General features: G+C 37.5%; 1 protein-coding gene across 3 annotated transcripts; it reads right to left on the bottom strand.

The window, feature by feature from the left end:
- Positions 1-20,730, bottom strand: LOC142549065 (myosin-2-like). Of its 3 annotated transcripts, none has more exons than XM_075657815.1 (24): positions 20,586-20,730; positions 19,638-20,315; positions 18,965-19,066; positions 18,695-18,838; positions 18,449-18,599; positions 18,311-18,338; positions 17,992-18,160; positions 17,840-17,903; positions 17,686-17,699; positions 17,513-17,597; positions 17,165-17,268; positions 16,786-16,924; positions 15,844-15,962; positions 15,307-15,636; positions 6,005-6,082; positions 5,453-5,614; positions 4,422-4,592; positions 3,903-4,108; positions 3,687-3,822; positions 3,106-3,235; positions 2,789-2,899; positions 2,634-2,719; positions 1,233-1,436; positions 1-724 (listed from the first exon to the last, which is right to left on the bottom strand). In XM_075657815.1, exons 2-24 carry the CDS (start codon positions 20,100-20,102, stop codon positions 305-307), a joined length of 3,618 nt encoding a protein of 1,205 aa, XP_075513930.1. In that variant the 5' UTR covers positions 20,103-20,315; positions 20,586-20,730; the 3' UTR covers positions 1-304. The 3 variants fall into 3 exon arrangements, with proteins under 3 accessions (XP_075513930.1, XP_075513931.1, XP_075513932.1); XM_075657816.1 differs by having other exon boundaries at positions 5,453-5,617; positions 15,307-15,396; positions 15,484-15,636; positions 19,638-20,720; XM_075657817.1 differs by having other exon boundaries at positions 15,307-15,396; positions 15,484-15,636; positions 19,638-20,719.
- Between the last annotated feature and the right edge of the window lie 1,343 nt (positions 20,731-22,073).

Here is a 22,073-nt window from a genome sequence, read left to right as displayed (position 1 = left end):
TAGGGAAATCACAAGCTGCCACAATTTTTACTTGAGCCATAATGTAACAATATCGTTCTTACAGGAGAAGCAAGTCAAATGATACAGACATTTCTCTTCCTTCTGTCTCTAACTACCACATACAGTCTAGTTCTAAATACAGAATTCTACACTCAGGAGCATGATGTTGAAATTTCCCCGATACAACAAAATAGATATCTATATACACTCGGCTAATCTCTGACCTAGTCTAACTTACATAATCCCCCATCAGCCACATGGGGAATAATATCAGTCTTTAAAAGAAGCATCTCAGACTTGGGAGCTAAAAAATTATACACGCCCTTCTCCACCATTTCCTTCGATTTTTCTCAACTTCAGCCAAACCCAGCTTGTTGGCTTTTGCTGTGGCTTCACTTAACCGAACCTCGTAGCCTTTTTTCCAAGCCTCAAACCTCTGTTTCAGTTTCTGCACTTCCTCAACGGGATTTACGGAACGGGAGTGTCCAGAGTTGCCTTCCACAACTGGCAAGGCTTCATCTTCAAAACTTTTTTTCCTTTGCTCAAACTCCTCCACAAGAGGACTAATTGCATTTAACCCACCATTCATCTCACGATATGCCCCGGCCTCCACACCATTGTTGTAGGATTTGATGGGGATGTTACCACCAAGATTTTGGATTCCCATATGTTGACCCGATGTGTTGTCACTCTTAAGACTCTTTTTTGCTGCTACCAAATTCATCTGCAATAACAAAGTAAGATATAAGTAGCCCTACAGATAGTTATTAACTCCTCTAGTTTTAAAACTATCTTTTTTCCATGGGTTAACTGGTTATGACACTACAACCACTGTGACAAAATCGATCACATACTACTAACAAACAGAAGCTAAAGCTAGACCATACCAAAGCTGATATATTTAATTATCTGTTTTATTTAACATTTTAAATGTTTTAGTCCTCCATTTTTGGGAACCATAATTTGTCCCACATTAGCCTAACTTCTGCCATAGAGCATTCCAAGTGAGTAGAAGACTTTGCCTTCATTCTGCACAATTTCATCCTAGACAGACATGTATATCAACTTCCTATAACAACCCTAAGCAGCTATTAGTCACCGCTCATATGCAAGTTCAAAAGCAACCCACTCCACTGTCATCAATTGAGGCCATCCTTAAGCTGGATGTTTCCTGTCGACAGAGTTCATTACCATCTATTGGAAATCATAGCAAAAGATTATGAATAACTCACTTGTAAAGATGAAATCTGAGTTTGCCACATCTCCTCCATGGATTTCATCTTGCCATCATATTCTGACCACCGTGCCTCAAATTGTTGTACTTGCACTCTCAAAACCTCAATTTCATTTTCCTTTTGTCCAAGTGTCACCTCTGCCATCAATAGCTGCCTTCTAAGTTCTTCAACACCCGAAGCTAACAGATCTGACGGCAGATCCTGCTCAGTAGATCAAAGTTAAGCATAGTTTGATTGCAACACAAGCTCATCCAAATCAAATATAACGGACTGGAGGCTAGGGAGGCAATGCGCACATTGATTATGACTAAAATGGCTTTCCATTTTTTGTTGTAACTAGATCTCAGTTTTATTCTACTTCCCTTCATAGACGGTTACATACACAAAAAATCTAAAAATATCTAACAAATTTGCAGTAGAGTGGATGAATGGGCACCAGTTCAATTACACTATCATGTTCACTTCAGTGCCAATTAAGCATAGCCTAGAACCAAAACGTGAAAAAAATTGATAAAGCATTTCCTTGAGATGTAACCCGAGATATAAGAATTTCCGTGAGAATAAATGTCTAAAATTTAATGTAAAAGCATCGACTTGTTCTAACACATAAGATTACAAAAATTAGCAAATACAAGGTATCAAACGGGTAGCCAAGTTTAGACAGGGTTGTAGAGGAGTAAAATGTTTTTGTTCCTGGTCTCATTTTCTACTTATTGAATGAAAACACTTTAATATTTGAGAAAGAAATAGAAGGTTGAAATTAAATATGTCTTTGATTGCAAGTTTGTTTGAGATGAACAGTCAAAAGCAATTTTTAATTGTTGAAATAACTGAAAATAATATTAACTAGTGTAGTTTTTGTGTATGTTACTCTTAAATTAAATAAAAATGTAAAATTCGTATTAGTAAATATTAAATAAGAGATGTACAAAAATATAATTTATGAAATAAAACTAATAAATTCATTAACATTAGAATGCTTTCATAAAACATGTACAAATAATAGTGATTTGTAAATCATATCAAAGTAAAAAATAATTTAGATGGTAAAAACCGATGAAATGTAAAGTATAATATTTACTTACCAAGAAAACAAATGTAAAAAAATGAACTAGGTAAAAAAGGGTTAAATATTGATAAAAAGCGAAGAATAGAGAATGTAGTTTAAATTGCAAAACAATAATACAAAAAAAGTCAAGCGTTAAGAGAATTCAGATTCTTTTTTTGGCTTATTTATGCTTATCATTTATTGAGAAACAGATACTACCAAACATGACTCCTAAGTATTTGCATATTTATTTTTCCTGAAGAAACATTTAAAAATAGAAATGACCAATTTCTAAGGGTTCTAGACAGAACCAAAACTATAATCAAGTTATTGCTTTCGGAACACCATACCTTGACTTTATCCTTCTTCCACGTTTTCCGTTTATTAACATTGTGAAGGCAACTTAAATGTCTACGAACCAACCATCCACGAATAACTGCAGAAAAGAACATGTGGGGATTATGATACTTCGTTGTCGCAACAAGGACTTAAAGTTGACTCTTACCAGATTGTATTTGCAAAACTGCCACGAGCTGCTCATCCAATGTCTTTGAAACTACCTGCTTTTTCAACTTAAGCAAACCATACTCCTTTCTGGATATTTCACCACGGACATCTGAAAAAATAATTATCATTTTACTTATCAATGGTATCAAATGAGATAAATTGGCATGAGAAAGAAATGCCATATCATAACAAAGAGAGAATCTGATTGGGGCATTAATTCAAATATATCAGAGAAGAAAAGTACTCTTATCTCTAAAAATTTTAATAGAGTTGACTGATTTGATGATGAAAAATTATGGAAAAAATCAGTCTTACATGATTGCAATTTGGTTACTCCTTGCTTGAGTTCAAGGAAATTCCGAGGAGCGTGATGACTGCGGAAGCACTTCTGCACCTCAAGAGAACCCTGCTGAGTTTGTTTTCTAACTTCTTCCAATGCACCAATCTGTTGCACACAGTAGACAGCTGGTGATGCATACTAATCTGTGAGATCTTCTAACATACTATAAGCAATCTTCAGGAAATGTTGGCAACATATGCATAATCCAAAAAATAATAGAATCAACTGAATTTGCTAGATGAAAGTTAAAAACAAATTCAATTGTTCTTTGCTTCGGCGTTAACTTCTACAACTTCTGAAACTAACCATAAAATTTAAAAGAAGTGCATCAACTATTAACATTCATTAAACTTCTAGTAGATTATGAAAACCAAAACTTCCGTAATGCTGTTAGTCCTAACCCAGTTACATATCGATAGTCATCCAAAACCATCATATATCCCGGAATACAATACAATGAAAGCCAAACCATCAAGACCCAAATTTTTGCGGCCATAAAAGAATGGCATAAACAAAAAATATTAGGAACTGGCCAAACACAAACACAAAAACACACCTGTCCTGCACGGAAGTACAGTTTCGTGAAACCAAATTGATACATTTCTGGGAGGATATCAAACTGCTGCAGAATGGCAACTGATGTGGTTAAAGGATCTTGACATACATTACATTCTGGAATCAGGAACCCATACCTAAAAGCCCGGCCAGCAGATTTTAAAAGATCAATACAACCAAAAGGAGTGACTAAAAAATAAAGATAGCCACATTTTACCTCCTCGCAAATTCTTGATGTGCTATTCGTGTGGGGTAACCTGATCTTGATATCCTAGCCCCTGCTAGAACCCCATAGCATCTGAGCTGCTTGAGCACAAGATCCTTTTCAAACTCACCAAGAAGCTGCTTACTATTTGGTTTTATGCAACAAATAAAGTGCGGCGTTGTGCTTTCAAGATGCTGCATTAATTTAAATAGCTGATCCTACAATTATAAAAGATAGTCAAAAAAGTTTCTTAACACATGCAATGACGGAAAGTTTTAACAATTAAATTTATACCCAAAGGGTAACATGAAGGGTGGACATTACGCTCATTTGTACACTAAAGATACAGATTACGTACATTCATTTGTTCAGTAAGTGCGCAAATCACATTAAAAGAATAATTAGCTCAACAATTTCAGCAGTTTTCCATCTGCCGAACAATGCAGTTATCCAGTTGTTTCCAACTTTTTATTCTATTGGCATGAGTGGTCTGGTAATAGATGGGATTAGGAATGGGAGAAAAAGCCACACCTTGTATCTTGTGGCTACACTTTGCTGTTGGCAAGCTAACTGGGCTTCTTTAAGCATTACAGCTGCAAACATCTGAGGAAGGCGACTGGTGCATGACGAGAGTAATTGAATGGTATCAAATTGCAATTTATCTCTGTTCTTTTCCAAGAATCCACCTGAGTCATAAAGTACCTTAACACAAAATTAAACAACAGTTAAGAAGTTTGGGCACAATTCATGTACAAAAACATTGCATATTAAAATATCCATATTGGGTGGTCATCCATCCTTGTCACCACTAGAAGGCAGCATCCACTGAACAAGAAGAAAAATTCAGGAATGCTATGTATACAAAATGTCAACCGTTTAAATTAAGTTACGAACATAAATTATATCTATGCACGTTAGGCATCCGGTTGAGCCACATGCTAAGGTGGTTGAAATATGGAAATCACAGTTCCAGTTCTGTGGAATATGATCTCATGGCCATAACCAAATATTATATTACAAAAAACTAAAACAAACCTATTGTAACATACATGAAAAAACTGAAGAGAAGGCTCGCTATTAAAATCCCTTTATTGCATAATTCATATTAATACATGAATCTGATATTCGTTCTTGTAGAACAGGTCTTAATAATTTGAAGCAGATGGGTTAGACACAGCAGCAGTCCCGACAGACTTGAAATCTAATGCGCACATAAATAAGTTCAGCAAACTCACATGAAACTGGACAACCAATATGATAGAGAAGTATTGCATAAAATCAAATGCATGCTTGATGCTCTTCAAGATGAACAACATTCCCTGACAATAATGATTATCATTTATCATAGACCAACCGTAAGACAATGTTTATTTAGGGAAAAAAATTTATAAGAATGGCAATCTAATGGACCACCAGTAAAGGGTACTCCAATAGAAAGATAGTCTTTTAAAAGTTGGAAAAAGAATTTCCACATTTATGCTTAAATTTTCACTGCTGCAGATATAGCCACATTCTTACAGGAGTTCAAATTCCACAAAGGCACAACGATATGCAAAACTAACCTCTCCAGAGGAATGGTGAACACTGAATGCTGCTCCATCTCTATCTCCTTTAAAGCAATTATGAGTATTCAACTGCTGCTTAAGCTTAGAAGCAAAAGTCAAAGCTGTGGCATCGGGGAAATTTGATTCTTCATCCAATAAAGATATTATTCCACTAGGTCCCTGCTGATACACAAAACAAACTATAAGAATTACACTATACTATACCAATGACCTTCTATTTTGCTTGCATGCATGAACATGACTATAAGTCTATTACTGGTTCATATTACATATAATCTAAAAGATTGAAGCAGGGGAGCACACATGAATTTGGAAGTAAGAAAATGTTTGTAATTCTCTAACAACATTAAGTCCTGGCCTAGACTAGACACAGTTCACAGGGACCCCACCACAAAAACACGTATTTAGGCTAATCGTGTAAAAATCATGAATGCATCAGATAAGGAACTATAAAAGGAAAGAAGAAAACCAAAAGGAAAAAAATAGAGAGATATAAAAACAACACAGTACAGACTCCTAACACACTTAATACACGGAGAAAAGAAACACCTTCTCAATGAGATCTAAACAGTCTTGGTTGTCTTCAAAATCAACTTTTGTCCAGTCAACTCCATCTACTTCGAACTCCTGGAATAAAGATATTGTGTTATCATAGGTATAACATTTGGAGTAGTAAAAAAATTTTCAGGGATCTTCTAAAAAGAGTCAACTGAAAATATATAAGATACTGAAAGTTCCAGGAGTGCTATTTTGCACACATAATAGCACATCAGCATGCACCAATGGGCAGAACTTTTGAAAATTTAAAGAAATTACACAGCTATTCCATATCCACGCATACATTAATTAAAAAAATAATTAAAAAATCACTTAAAAAGCAAGTCCACGCCATCAACAATCCATGTTTGCCTAAAAGTCATAAGCATGAATTCAAGCAAAAAAATTTATCATCAATCAAGCTCCAAAATTCATGTGAAGAATTTGAAAATTATTTCAAAATTCCCTACAATTTTTAGACTGTTGTTATACCCTCATAAATTGGCAAAATAGAAAAATAATCCCACATGCCTAAAAACTACGTCAGGGTATCCACCATATACATGCTAAACATGCCCAGAGCCATCATTAAGCGCCATTTTTACGTGTTTTAATTGTGTTATTTTAATCTATTATTGTATGAGTTTAGGATATCGAGTCTGCATTTTATCTTTTTTATTCATAATTTATGCATATTGCTCATCCCTCATATGTTTCAGTTGATTTGTAGGTGGACTTAATCAAAAAGATGAGAATTATCAGCTAAACTCCGAGCAAGACATGCTAGGGCGGTTGATATGACCGCCTCAGCAGGCAAATGAAGAGAAGAAAACAAATAAATTCGAGTAGGCCGCACTAGGGCGTGTATTTTTGCCTACCCCAGCGCGCTAACGAAGAAAAACAAGCTAGATTTGCGAGGATGATGCGCTAGGGCGGTATAGAAATAGCGGTCGACACGATAAGGAAAAAATATGCTCAATTATATTTCAATTTTTAGGGCTAGGGCGCGACGGCGGGGTGTGTGTGTGTGTGTGTGTGTGTGTGTGTGTGTGTGTGTGTGTGTGTGTGTGTGTGTGTGTGTGTGTGTGTGTGTGTGTGTGTGTGTGTGTGTGTGTGTGTTGTAGCAGCCCTAACACACAAAAGAAGATCATCAGACACCATCAGACGCCAGAAAGAAGATGTAATGACCCGAATCCTTGTTTTGAATTAAGTATTATTAAGGAATTGATAAATCGGGATTAAGCTGTTGGTATCCACTGAATTTTAAATGGATAACCCGATCTACTTCAGATTTCATTATCTCGAGAAATCCAACTAGACCAATGAGATTCTGACACGTGGCAGATAAGATTGATTCGGATTTCTGAAATAGTGCGGATGCAGCCTATAAATGGAAGCCGATTCTTTTGTTTCATACACCGCATTCTTCAGAGAGAGTTCTAGTTATCTTAGGTTTTCTAGCCAGTTCTAGGGCACTTTGGTGTCGGGAAGTTTCGGAGCTAGTGTCGACTCGAGGAGGGGTCGGTGATCTGAGATCGAGACATAATCAGCGGGCTGACGACGGACGCAAGTATAATCCTAAAGCCTTAAATAGTGATTTAAGGATCATTAAGGAGAACTTGTAGCATGTTTGATCTGGTTTGATAGTGATTTCATTATGTTGGTATTGTTTAGGTTCAGAGCTTTCTGTCAGATTGTTTTAGTGAGGTACGTGATGTACTGACTGAGATATCCAAGCGTAGTCTACACACTTATACGCTGCATATTTATCTGTTGCATGATACATGTTTTACTGCTTTGGCATATTATGCATGACATGTCATGTTGAGCCTGATATCTTTTGAGATATACCTCGTTTGTTGGGGCCGCTCAGCGCTATTCTGTGTTGTGGACGATGGGGCATCGAGAGCTACAATGTCCGACGGGACCCGTGGGCTCTGATGACCTGGACATTGTAGGTCCACGTCTTGATGATGAGTGTGGGAGCCAAAACATGCCTAGGGCAGATCAGAGACTACACACTTAGGCGCCTCTAGACTGAGCATGAGATTCTTGACTTGATCCTTGATATCCGAGCATATAGCATTTCGCATGCATCATATCAGTTTGTATACTCGTACATTCTCGTATTGGTCGATTGTCGCTCACGTCCTTGTTTTCATCTTGGGCACCTAAGTATTTGGTTTCCGCTGTTTAATTGTGGTTATTAAATTTAAATGTTGCATGTTTATTAGTCTGTCTAGTAGTGGCTCGGGTAAGGGCGCTACATTTGGTGGCATCAGAGCATGCAAAGATTTTTGGGACTTTAGTAATTCTGTTTTGAGGATTTAGGGGTTGATTTTAGTTTCCTTTCAGATGTCAGGAGATGGAAGCAGTCACGGTAGTGTGGGACATGGCCGTTATGGCGACGATGAGGCTGGCCGAGAACATCGTCGTAGAGATCATGACGGAAGGCGTCACCGAGATCATGATGAAAAGAGACGTAGGAACCGTGTCAACATTATGGATTTCATGAAGATTGGACCTCCTCCGTTGACCGGAGATGAGAATGCTGATGTTGCTGAAGCTTGGGTCGATATCATGGAGCAGTGTTTTCGAGTGTTGCACTATGACGAGGATGAGAAGATGGAGGTAGCCGATTTCATGATCCAAGGAAAAGCTTGGAAATGGTGGAAACCTGTTTCTGCCATTCTAGTTCAGCAGCATGGGCGGATTCGTTGGGAACATTTCCGTCAGGCCTTCATCAATCATCACTTTCCGCCAGCTCTTCGTCAGGCGAAGGATATGGAACTGTTGACCATTAAGCAAGGCGATTCGAACATTGAGGATTATCAGAAGCGTTTTACGGATCTGTTGCCGTATGCTCCTCACATAAGTGAGAATTCTGCAGCAAAATATTCTCACTTTTTGAATGGTTTGAACCAGGAGATTTTTGATCGGGTTTCTGTCTGTGATGATCCTACTTCGTACGAAGGATTAGTGAATCGTTGTCGTCAAGCCGAGATCAGTATTGCTAGGAGGAAGGCTATGCAAGCTAGCAAAAGTTCTAGTTCATTGGAACCAAGGGGTCAGTCTTTCAAGAAGTCTGCATCTTCTTCTTCTTCTTCCGGTTCTGGAGGGATACACAGCTTTGGTAGGAAAAAGATGCAATGTGGCCACTGCGGAGGTAATCACCCGACGGAGAATTGTCGAAGAGCAACAGGTGCATGTTTCAATTGTGGTGGTTTTGGTCACATGAAGAGGGATTGCCCTAATTTGGAGAATCCGAGTGGAGGCGGAGGTTCTATGACAGGGTCTCACAGTGGAAAACAGTCTGAGGCCACTGTGCAACAGAAAGGTTTTCCTGCTCAAGGTTCTCGTCGTGGAGGAACGTCACAAGGGTCTCAGCAACGCCCACGAGTTCAGGGGCAAGTGTTTGCCCTAAACCAAGAACAAGCTGAAGAGCAAAACGAGAGAGTCATTGCAGGTAATTTTCTTTTATGTGGTATTCCTGCATATGTATTAATTGACACTGGGGCATCGCATTCATTCATAGCATCAATGTTTGTTAAGAAGCATAAACTACCCTACGTGTCATTAGATGTTTTGTTGTCGGTGTCTACACCGATGGGACAAGAGGTTTTAGCTAAGCGACTTGTAGCAGACTGTTTGTTAGAGTTTGAAGGAAAATACTTGTCTGCCAATTTGATGATATTGGCTATGGAAGATTTCGATTGTATTATGGGAATCGACCTATTGACTAAGTATAGAGCGACTGTAGATTGTTATTAACGTCTCGTTCAGTTTCGTCCAGAAGGAGACGAGAATTGGTTCTTCTTCGGTGAGGGAGCTCGACCTCCAATGCCAGTAGTGTCTGCTGTAAAGGCACAGCGGGCTTTAGCGAAAGGAGGAGAAAGATATCTCATTTATGCTGTTGACGTATCGAAGGATGTAATCTACGTGAAGAACATTCCAGTTGTCGATGAATTTCCTGATGTTTTCCCCGATGAAATTCCTGGATTTCCTCCGGAGAGGGAAGTGGAAGCGGAGATAGAGTTGGTACCAGGAACCGCACCTATCTCCAGAGCGCCTTATAGATTGGCACCAACAGAGATGAAAGAGTTGAAACAACAGTTACAAGATCTTCTTGACAAGGAGTACATTAGACCCAGTGTGTCTCCTTGGGGAGCACCAGTGTTGTTCCTTAAAAAGAAGGATGGGTCTATGCGACTTTGCATAGATTATCGGCAGTTGAACCGAGTAACAGTCAAGAATAAATATCCGTTACCACGGATTGATGATTTGTTTGATCAACTGCATGGGACTTCAGTGTACTCGAAGATCGATTTACGGTCTGGATATCATCAACTTCGAGTTCATCAACGTGATATCCCTAAGACTGCATTTCGAACAAGGTATGGGCATTACGAGTTTCTAGTGATGCCGTTTGGTTAGACGAATGCTCCAGCAGTATTTATGGATTTGATGAACCGAGTATTCCAGGAGTATCTTGACAAGTTTGTCATTGTCTTTATTGATGACATACTGGTATACTCTCGTAGCCTTGAAGAGCATGCACAACATTTAAGGATTGTGTTGTTAACCTTAAGGAATCACCAACTGTATGCTAAGTTGAACAAGTGCGAGTTTTGGCTCGACAGAGTTGTCTTCTTGGGACATGTTATACCCAAAGATGGGATATCAGTGGATCCTAGCAAGATCGAAGCAGTGTTGAGTTGGGCACGACCGGAATCAGCTCAAGAGACAAGAAGTTTTCTAGGTTTGGCAGGTTATTACCGGAGATTCATTTCAGGATTTTCTCAGATTGCCAAACCATTGACTCAACTGACGTGTAAGAATGTGCAGTTCGAATGGACACATGATTGTGAAAATAGTTTTAATGAACTGCGTCAACGTTTGACAACTGCACCAGTTTTAGCTCTGCCATCTGGATCAGGAAGGTATATTGTTTACACTGATGCATCACTTCAAGGACTTGGGTGCGTTTTAACCCAGAACGGTCATGTGATTGCATATGCATCCATACAGTTGAAGAAGCATGAAGAGAATTATCCAGTTCATGATCTGGAATTGGCACCGATTGTGTTTGCTTTGAAGATCTGGCGACATTATCTCTACAGAGAGAGATTTGATACCTTTACAGATCACAAGAGTTTGAAGTATATCTTCACTCAAGCAGAGTTGAATCTGCGCCAAAGAAGATGGATGGATTTGTTAAAGGATTATGATTGCGAAATCAAGTATCATCCAGGATCAGCGAATCTTACAGCTGACGCTCTTAGTCGCAAGGTGAGATTATCTGCACTTCAGACAAGTTTCATATCAAGTGTAATCCAAGATTGTTGTTCTCTGGGATTTCACTTCCGTCATAAGAAAGGAATGGAACACATTCAAGTAACGAGCATTTTATCTGAACCGATGTTGTATGCCAAAATCAGATAAGCTCAGTTTTCTGATCCGAAGGTGGAAAAGTTAGCAAGGTTAGCTAACGGAGACAACACATCTGGCTTTGCGTTCCAAACAGATGGAACCTTGTGTCTGTTAGGAAGAATCGTAGTTCCATAAGATTCTAAATTGAGAGACGAGATTTTATCTCAAGCTCATAGGAGTAAGTTGAGTATCCACCCTGGAAGCATGAAAATGTATAAGGATTTGAAGACCAAGTTTTGGTGGAAAGGTATGAAGAAAAGTGTTTACCAGTTTGTAGCCAAGTGTTTGGTTTGTCAGCAAGTGAAAGCTGAACATCGACGACCAGGAGGATTACTTCAGAATCTTCCTATCCCTGAGTGGAAGTGGCAGCATGTAACGATGGATTTTGTCACCCACTTGCTGTTGTCTTCTAAGAATTGTGATGCAATTTGGGTTGTTGTGGACCGACTGACTAAGTCAGCACATTTCATTCCGTATAGTCGGGAATATAGTTTCGATTGCATGGCAAGACTATACATCCAAGAGATTCTTAAATATCATGGTGTGCCAACAAGTATAGTCAGTGACAGAGATCCACGCTTTACCTCAAGGTTCTGGGGAAGTTTTCAAAAAGCGTTGGGAACGACATTGAGTCTGAGTACTGCCTATCATCCAGAGACCGATGGTCAGTCTGAGAGGACTATTCAAACACTTGAGGACATGTTGCGTGCTTGTGCTTTGGATTTTGGACCAGCATGGCATGATCATCTGCCGCTTGTGGAGTTTGCATATAACAATAGCTACCACAGCAGCATTGGTATGGCTCCGTTCGAAGCTTTGTATGGTAGACGTTGTTGTACTCCTTTGTTTTGGGACAAAGTAGGAGAACGACAAGTGCAAGGACCTGAATTAGTGCAACAAGCGATTGACGTAGTGGAATTGATCAAGAAGAGAATTAAAACTGCACAAGATCGTCAATCGAGTTACGCGAATACCAAGCGTAGACCTCTACAGTTTCAGTCAGGGGAAAAAGTTTTCCTTAAAGTTTCACCATTCCGCAGGGTAATGAGATTTGGACTCAAGGGAAAATTAGCCCCAAGATTCATCGGACCTTTTGAGATCTTGGAATGTGTTGGAAATTTGGTTTATCGATTGGCTTTACCGCCATATCTGTCCAGCATTCATAATGTCTTTCATGTATCGTTGCTACGACGGTATGTAGCAGATGAATTGCACGTTCTTGGTCCGACAGATGTTCAACTTGAAGAAGACTTGACTTATGTCGAGCAGCCGCTTTTAATCCTGGGTAGGAAAGAGAAAAAGCTCAGGAACAAGACCATTCCACTTGTTCTAGTGCAATGGCAACGCCGAGGTACTGCAGAAGCGACTTGGGAGTTAGAGAGTCGTATGCGCTCAGAGTATCCACATTTGTTTTGAGTTGTATTTTATTCAGTTGTATTGTACTTCAGTTTTGATTTCGAGGACGAAATCTTTGTAAGGAGGGGAGGATGTAATGACCCGAATCCTTGTTTTGAATTAAGTATTATTAAGGAATTGACAAATCGGGATTAAGCTGTTGGTATCCACTGAATTTTAAATGGATAACCCGATCTACTTCAGATTTCATTATCTCGAGAAATCTAACTAGACCAATGAGATTCTGACACGTGGCAGATAAGATTGATTCGGATTTCTGAAATAATGCGGATGCAGCCTATAAATGGAAGCCGATTCTTTTGTTTCATACACCGCATTCTTCAGAGAGAGTTCTAGTTATCTTAGGTTTTCTAGCCAGTTCTAGGGCACTTTGGTGTCGGGAAGTTTCGGAGCTAGTGTCGACTCGAGGAGGGGTCGGTGATCTGAGATCGAGACATAATCAGCGGGCTGACGACGGACGCAAGTATAATCCTAAAGCCTTAAATAGTGATTTAAGGATCATTAAGGAGAACTTGTAGCATGTTTGATCTGGTTTGATAGTGATTTCATTATGTTGGTATTGTTTAGGTTCAGAGCTTTCTGTCAGATTGTTTTAGTGAGGTACGTGATGTACTGACTGAGATATTCAAGCGTAGTCTACACACTTATATGCTGCATATTTATCTGTTGCATGATACATGTTTTACTGCTTTGGCATATTATGCATGACATATCATGTTGAGCCTGATATCTTTTGAGATATACCTCGTTTGTTGGGGCCGCTCAGCTCTATTCTGTGTTGTGGACGATGGGGCATCGAGAGCTACAATGTCCGACGGGACCCGTGGGCTCTGATGACCTGGACATTGTAGGTCCACGTCTTATTGATGAGTGTGGGAGCCAAAACATGCCTAGGGCAGATCAGAGACTACACACTTAGGCGCCTCTAGACTGAGCATGAGATTCTTGACTTGATCCTTGATATCCGAGCATATTGCATTTCACATGCATCATATCAGTTTGTATACTCGTACATTCTCGTATTGGACGATTGTCGCTCACGTCCTTGTTTTCATCTTGGGCACCCCATTCCACGGGGCAGGTCTTAGGTTGGACGGTTCGGACGACCAGGGCAGTGGCTAGAGCAGTTGGGTTTCAGTGGTGATCCAGTGGAGGATTCTCTGTGGTTTATTGTTTTCTCGTTCAGAGTTGTGTTTTTCGTTATGGTTGTATTAATGTTTAAGATTGTTGTTATTGTTTTGTTTTCGTTTGGGTTGTAAGATGATTAAGTATTTGGTTTCCGCTGTTTAATTGTGGTTATTAAGTTTAAATGTTGCATGTTTATTAGTCTGTCTAGTAGTGGGTCGGGTAAGGGCGCTACAGGAGAAAGCAGCAACAAGACAAGAAGAAAAGCGAAGAATAAGAACTCAACAACGTTATCTTTTTCTCTTCTATTTTATTTAGGATTTAGGGGATCTTACCTCAAGCAATTTTGATTTTTCTTTTAAGATTGAATTTTGTTTTTGAGCATACTGGATTATGTTATTGGTTTTTGTTGCATCTTTGGAGCATGATCAACTTCGAAGTGATTTTATATATTATAATTGAGACCGATGGGAGATTTTATAACAAGATAGGTAACATAATTCATGGATCTACAACTTAAATAAATATATGAGGTTGGATACATATTGATTGTCGTGAGGATTCCACGATTCGTTAATGCGATTGCAACTGTTAAATAATATAAGGACAGTTGTTTACTGCATATTGTAAATTAGATTAATATAGCTCGACATAGTATATTGATAGATTAAGGAATGCCGTCAAAGCATGGTTTATGAATTGAAATTTAATCACTAAACAAGATCAAGGGGTACGTGAATTGATATCATAACAATTGTTTACTTATTATTTTAATTCATATTATTTATATTGTGTTTGGTCTTTTTAATTTAGTTGAATTCACTTATTATTTTAATTTTAAGTAACTAAATAATTGTTTTTAGGGTAAATTTGTCTAATCAATATCTGTTGGAACGATACTCGTACTTGTACACTTTATTATAACTTGACTCGTGCACTTCTGATTTATTCGAACTTAAAAGATTGATCTTATCGGTAATTTACGGTGCAAGAAAAGTTTGATCACATCATTTGCCAATTTTTTCTCACGCTCAAAATGTCACGCCAAAGAAGTGTTGGAACAGTGTAGGAATCTGAAACTAGACAGAAATACTTGGGTGTTCGTAAATTTTTGATCGTACAGACAAGTCAAACAGGATAAAACTGCAAGCATGGTAATCTGCCTATTGATTTACCAGATTTTTTTTTAAAAAAAAAAAAGGAGTCTTTTAGCAGATCAACAAAATCAATGATAACCTCAGTGTGGTTCAATTTCTTGCAAATGGATATGTTAAAAGGGGTGTAACATAAACCAGCCTTGCAATTCCTTATTTTGCATTCACAGTAATATATACGTTGCTTACCTCTTGCACAAGTTTGAAGAGATGCCGAGTAAAATGTTGCTGGAGCCTCTCATGAGCATAATTTATGCAAAACTGTTCAAAGCTATTTTTCTGGAGCAAAATAAAAGAAGAATGAATATGAGTGAAATATGAGTAGATGATAATCTCAGAACCAACAAAAACTAAGCCAATTTTTACTTTGAAAGATTCAAAACCATGAATATCTAGAATGCTTATGGATTTCCCAGAGTGTTGTTCGCTCACTGCAAGTGCTGAATTGATCTCTTCTACAAGCCAATCGAACAAGCTCGCGTAGATAAACTTTGCCAGTGCATCTCTTGTATCTCTTGCCTAAATCAAAACAAAAAATAGCTTCTATTGAAATGAAAATGGATTGGTAGTTTAGTTTTAAGTGAAGCAAATACAATCTTTCACAAAGTAGACAATACACATGCATGTGCCAGAGGACTGGCAAGAAATATTGGTGTAACTTTGCGTGGTTGTGAGACCAAGAAACAGCTAAGCTTTGAAGAATAAATACGAATATTTTTAATGAACCTGTTGTAGTGTCAACGTTTTGATGACTTCTTCATTTTCATCTTGTATTCTACAGGATGACAAAGCATGCATTAGGTCCCATGCACTGCAGCCTATCAAGCTAGCGGCATTGGCAACAGCTGCAGCAGATAAAGGAAACTGACTCTGAAATCTTAAATCAAAGCATCGATACATTAGCATGGATATCAAAAATTTCAGGCACCTGTTTTCAGCCTTACCTAAAAAAGATTGTTCGGACTATCTATGGGGTATTAGGTATCAAAATTTGGATTTTTCTAGACAAAGAAGAGGCATCAACCAAGGAGAAAATATAGAACGAGCATTAATATGTTTGCTCGCAGCAATTGTGAACTCTCGGGCGAATCAATGACTGCATCTTTGATGCATTTTCGATGCTGCTGTTAAAATAGCCCTTTTAAATTATAAATAATTACAGGTGCACTTAGATCATGTGGAACTAATTTACTAGTGTGGATCAGGTGATGAAGAAGAACCAAGTGCTAAGCTACAAGACACTATAAAGCATATTCAGTAGAAGCACCAAATGATAAGCTACAAATAAAATGAAGTAACTTATGAAGAAGAGGATTTCTCCAGGAGGCAGTCGCTAAATTGAAAATCTTAGGGTGGAGAAATATGTCTTGGTTGCTTCTGAACAGATGTGATTTTAGTCATACTCAACAAATGCTATGTCATCGGTTACTTCTCGTATCAACAAGCTGCTGTGAGGCTGATGCTGTTGTAGATCATCTCACACCATCCGACTCAACAGACTAGATTGCCTATGATTTTCTAACAGAAGACCATCTGATCTGAAGTAAAAAGTATTTCTCCTCTTATGCAACTCAAAAAACTTAATCTTTTTCAAAGGGAACCATATAGGACAAACACAAGCAATGAGGAGGCAAAAGACACAAAAGTGAAGTGCGATATTTAATTTACCTTCATCAGCAACAACCTCTATGTGGTTTTCATTGTCAACAACATGAAATAATATATTTCCCAGCCACAATACTGCAGAAATCATCTCAAAGGCATGTTCCTGATCTTCTTTGCTAATTCCAACCATATTTAAAGCTCCCTGATAAATGAACACTCTATCGAATCAGTGATAAACTAATATCTCCAAAAAAATGTTGAGCCAGCAACTCAGTTCGTGAAAATCTATTTTCCTTATTAAAGGAATGTAAACCAGCAGCAAGACGTTTTCCCCTCTCAGGGTATAATCCTTTTCATGTTACATGTTAACGTTTGTGTGGGAGATTAAACTACAATGGTAGTCAATCCAATACATATCACGATCTCGTACACCAGACATTACCATAAGAATCTGAAACTTCAGAGAATCATCAACATCGTGGATCTCCAAGCAATCACTTTGATTGAGATAGTTGTAATCAGAAGCCCTTTTTAACTTCAACCTACCTGAAAAGGAAACCATTGACTGAGGCTAAGCTAAAAAACAAAGGTACTTCTGCATTCCTTATAATGTGATGACATTCATCTCGCCAGATTGCTATTTTTCACATGTGAAATAAAATGAAAAAGTAGTTACAAGAAAGTTAAAACAGGCTTAAGAACCTAGAAAAGTTGTACGGTGATCCCATGAGATTTGCAAAAGAGAAGGAAGAAAAGGCACCCTATCTAGCGGAAAATGCTGAAAACAAACCTCGGAGGTCAGATGGAGCCCCAGCGCAAAGCTGGTAGAAGATGTGGTATGATCTTTCTCCCTGGGCCTGCTGAACCACTCTTGACTGCTCCAATGAGATTTTGATTCAGAAAGTTCATGGAATAGATACACAACTCAAAGAATCAACTATAATTTCAAACAGAGACACTGACCTTATCGACTAGGACTACACCATTGGTTCATGAATAGATGTTTTGATGCACACAAGGAATTGAAATCAAGTCAGTGAACCATAACACAAACAGAAGTCAACAAATAATATTCCCAATTTTACGAAATTCAACTAGACCAATAAAGCATGCTTACATGTCTGCAATTTAGCACCACATATTTTTCCAGCAGCACTGAAGTGAATTTCAATTAGCTTTCCCTGCACCAAGTGTGAACTACATTATGCCAATAAATGTCTAAAATTAATTAAAAATGTATCTCAAATGACAGCAAAAGAGATGACTCACAAATCGGCTGGAATTGTCATTCAGGGATGTTTTAGCATTACCAAAGGCCTCCAGTATGTAGCTTGTCTGCAAGACTTTAGATTCTATTCCACCACAACCTCCATCAAGCGCAGCCAAGTATTTCATGGCAAACTTAGCTGTTTCTGTTTTTCCAGCTCCACTCTCCCCACTAAAATTTTACAATCATTAATTTTTCTAAGGCATAATCAACGAAATGAACATAGAGAAGAAGTATATAATCAGGCAACAAAATAAAGTATCAAAGGAGAAGCTGGTTACAGAAACTAACGAATGGCTATAAAAAAAAACTTCAACCAACCTTATGATTATGGATTGGTTTTTTTCATCTGCAAAACTCAAAAAACGAAAAGAAAAAAAATTGAGAAAATAGGAGCCTTGGTGACATGTTAACTCTATGGAGCATTTGAACAAAACACTTTCAGGAAATTTATAACACCTGTCACCATTTTATTGTATGCGGTATCAGCTATAGCATAAATATGAGGGCTGTCCAAAAGTTTCAGCCTGTACGCCGTAGCTACATCATTCCCATATAGTTGGACATCTTTGAATGGATTGATAGCAAGTAAAACTGGGCCTGCTTTGCTCTATATAACACAGAAAAACGAATTCATTCAAGAGTGCTCATATTATTACTTTTTCTATAGAAACTTGGAAATGAGTATGTCATTCAGATGCTTACATATATTATGTCTTGACAATATCTGTGATGAAGATTATGAAGAACTGAAGGCTCGTTCAAGTAAATAAGTTGTAAAAGCTCATTCACGCCCTCAAGAATGTCTGGATTGGCAGGTAAAAGCTCTCTGATGGGAACCGTCACAACCTATAGTTCACACCGTTCGCGTATGTTGATATAAAGAAATATAAAAACAAAAAATAAAGGACAAAACATTACCTATCCATCTTGAACATAGTTACTATATAATAGATCATGAAAGAAATAACTAACACTTCTATTGGGTAGCACAACAGAGGCTCTCTCCCCTGAAGTTGAAATTACTTGCCCTAATTCCCAAAGTCCATCATGCAGCCAACACCAAACACGAAGTTTCTGAAAGAAAATGAGGAAGTGATGCTACAAATAAACATGATCAAAGGCTCACATAAACTTAACATCATGTAATCTCAACTTAGTCAAATGTTTCAACATGCAGATCTAAACGGTGTAAGTTGTATCAATAGCCAGATAATGAACCATAGAAGTAGGCAACAATTGAAATTCCATTTTGTAGAAAAAGTCTAATCTTAGAAAACTGTGTAATGTTCTTAACAGAACTCAAAGATATCCCGAATTTTCACAAAATAGTAACGTGAAATGTATCAAATATTAACCAAAAAACAGCAGAAAGCATAACGTTTTCTACCAAATTCATCTGCACATATTGTGGCTTAAATGAAGAAGCTTGAACGGGCTATGAGATGAGATTTGTCTAATTCTGCTTTATGCATCCAAAACCTTCGTATCATCACACACATTATTCACGTGTTCACAAAATACCAAATAAAGAACTGTTGGCCCAAGAACCTCATTAAAAATAATCATGACTGCATTTTTAGAAATTTTAACATAAAGATCAATTAATTCAAACAAGAGACCAATAAATATCAACCGAATTGACTACCTTTTTCATGAAATTTTCCACGCTATCATTCCCCTCAAAGTCATTGAACCCTGAGAGAGATCCAGGGGAAGAATCCACGGGCTTGGCGATGTCCTTCTCCTCCAATTGGGACTCGTGTTCCTCCTCCTCAGCTGAAACCATGACATAGGGAGATTCTCCTGCGTCCATTCCTCTGACCTTTTTAGCCCCAGAACCATTCAGTCCATTCATTGTCAAGCCTTTCAAATCTTCCTTATTCACATTGCAATCTGATGGACTCAAATGTGGTTCAGCTTCCCCACCTTCGATGACCGTTGGCAGCGGCCGCTTGAAGGAAGGAAGCCTTGCCCGAGGGGTGAGCTTGGGACGGACCGGAAGTGCTGGAGGCAAGTCCTTCGGCTTCTCGTTCTCGTCTCTCCGCTGGAGCAAATCCAACATTTGCTCCAAAGAGCTCCGGGACATCGAATTTGGCGATACAGACAACATATTTCCCCCTAAAAGAGCTCCGAATCCAATCACAGATTCTGCGATTACTCTTCTTTTTTAAAGCAGGTTCCGACCTACGTCTAAGGTGACATTGCTCAAAACAAGAGGAGCATAAAACCCAAACCCAGATCAAAATCCCAAATACTTCAAACTTACGGCCACAACCTTCAAATTTGAAGATTGCATCACCATGAATCGAACACAAATTTCACGCTGAAACGCGGAAAAAAACAAAAAACAAAAACAAATGAAGCACAAAAAATCGATCCCTGAAAACACAAACTGAAAACAACGAGCTTATCCACTCCGCAAAAAAGGCCTTTTAACACAAAATGTTTCACGATAAACAAATTCCAAGGTGGCTCAAGATTGTGAATTTAAGCAAGATTATTGCAAATTCATCGCAACTGAGTTCTTAAAACCAGCTTTTACGAATAAATATCTAACAAATTTTAAAAATCGTAATGATTTGAAATAGTTTACCGAGCCAGCTAGAGGAGCGTTGAGATCTGACAAGGAAACTGAGTTTGAAAATGGAAAAAAAAAAAAACAATCCAACAAATGGGAATTGGGATTAAGTTCGACATCTTTTTCTTCTCCCAACCTCGTGAAAAAAGTAAACTTGAATTTATAGGAAGTCATCCAATATAATTTGAACCCAAATTAATTTATTAATGAATTTGTAACCTTGAATATTTACGAATTAAAAAAAAAATCAATGCATTTAAATCATAAAATTAATCTACTGCTATATTTTGTCTTTAATCATTTAACCGGTTGTGAAACAATCTCACATATCTATTTATATAGACGAGTAAACTCAATTCATTATTAAAGTCGCTGAAAATAATATTTTTCTATAAATTGAATCGAGTTTGATATCTATTTTATAAAATTGACATGCATGTTCTTGTCTTATCTGCGATTTAACTTGAACTTTAAAAAAAATTTGGAGTTGAAAAATAGTTTTGTTCTTATCTATTAATTTATCATCTTCATATGATAGATTAATGTCATTTAATATCAAGAATCAAAAAGTGAACTAACATTTGTTATTTATATAATTTTCACACGTACTCTCATTTTGTACGAAACTTTGTTTTTGAATTATCATGGAGACAAGAATATAATTTAATATGATATCGTGATTTTTTCAAATTTATTTAAAAATGTTTTTATCACTGCACTACATAAATTTACCGTATTATTAATTTTTGGGTAGGTCTCTTGTGAGACGATCTCACGAATCTTTATCTGTGAGACATGTCAACCCTATCGATATTCACAATAAAAAGTAATACTTTTAGCATAAAAAGTAATATTTTTTATGAATGACTCAAATAAAAAATCTATCTCACAAAATACGAACTATTAGATCGAATCAAATACGTTTTTGCATTAGTTTTTCATGTAAAAAGTAATTTTCAATGCGTGTGTTTTTTTATGTGTATTTTCTCTTATTTTATTTAATCACATGATTCCACAATGATTTTAAAAGATTTCAGCGTCTCCCACTAAAACAGAACCATGACGGGATGTTTTGTATGTCACTTCCCTTCGACAATTTTTGAACGAATGTTTAATAGGAACGACAACATCTCAATTTCCAATGGCCATTTTAAGGCAATTTTGTCATTTTACTATCAGCCTAATTTTCTTTTATTATTATTTTTATTTCTTTTAAGAGAGAGGTTTGTTATTATTTTTATCTTGACGCAAAATAAATATTTCATCAAGATTATTGATTTTGAATTTTTCATTTTGTCTAATCATAACTAAAACAAAAACTTGTGTGAGACGGTCTCACGGATCTTATTTTGTGAGACGGGTTTCTTATTTGGGTCATCCATGCAAAAATATTACTTTTTATTCTAAGAGTATTACTTTTTATTGTGAATATCGGTAGGATTGACCTGTTTCACAGATAAAGATTCGTGAGACCGTTTCACAAGAGAACCTACCCATTAACTA

This window comes from Primulina tabacum, chromosome 6 (assembly GCF_025594145.1).
Source record: "Primulina tabacum isolate GXHZ01 chromosome 6, ASM2559414v2, whole genome shotgun sequence".
Classification (NCBI taxonomy): domain Eukaryota; kingdom Viridiplantae; phylum Streptophyta; class Magnoliopsida; order Lamiales; family Gesneriaceae; genus Primulina; species Primulina tabacum.
Note: the sequence above shows the minus strand (reverse complement) of the source record. Positions and strands in the feature narration are given on the sequence as shown.

Bases quoted from the DNA above. Each gene is read 5' to 3' on its own strand.
- LOC142549065 (XM_075657815.1), bottom strand. From the start codon at position 20,102: ATGTTGTCTGTATCGCCAAATTCGATGTCCCGGAGCTCTTTGGAGCAA. The intron at 15,963-16,785 runs GTAAATTAAATA...TATCTGCTGCAG, and splicing joins AGAGGTTGTTGCTGATGAAG to CTGTTGCCAATGCCGCTAGC. The intron at 6,083-15,306 runs GTAAGCAACGTA...TCTTTATTCCAG, and splicing joins TCTTCAAACTTGTGCAAGAG to GAGTTCGAAGTAGATGGAGT.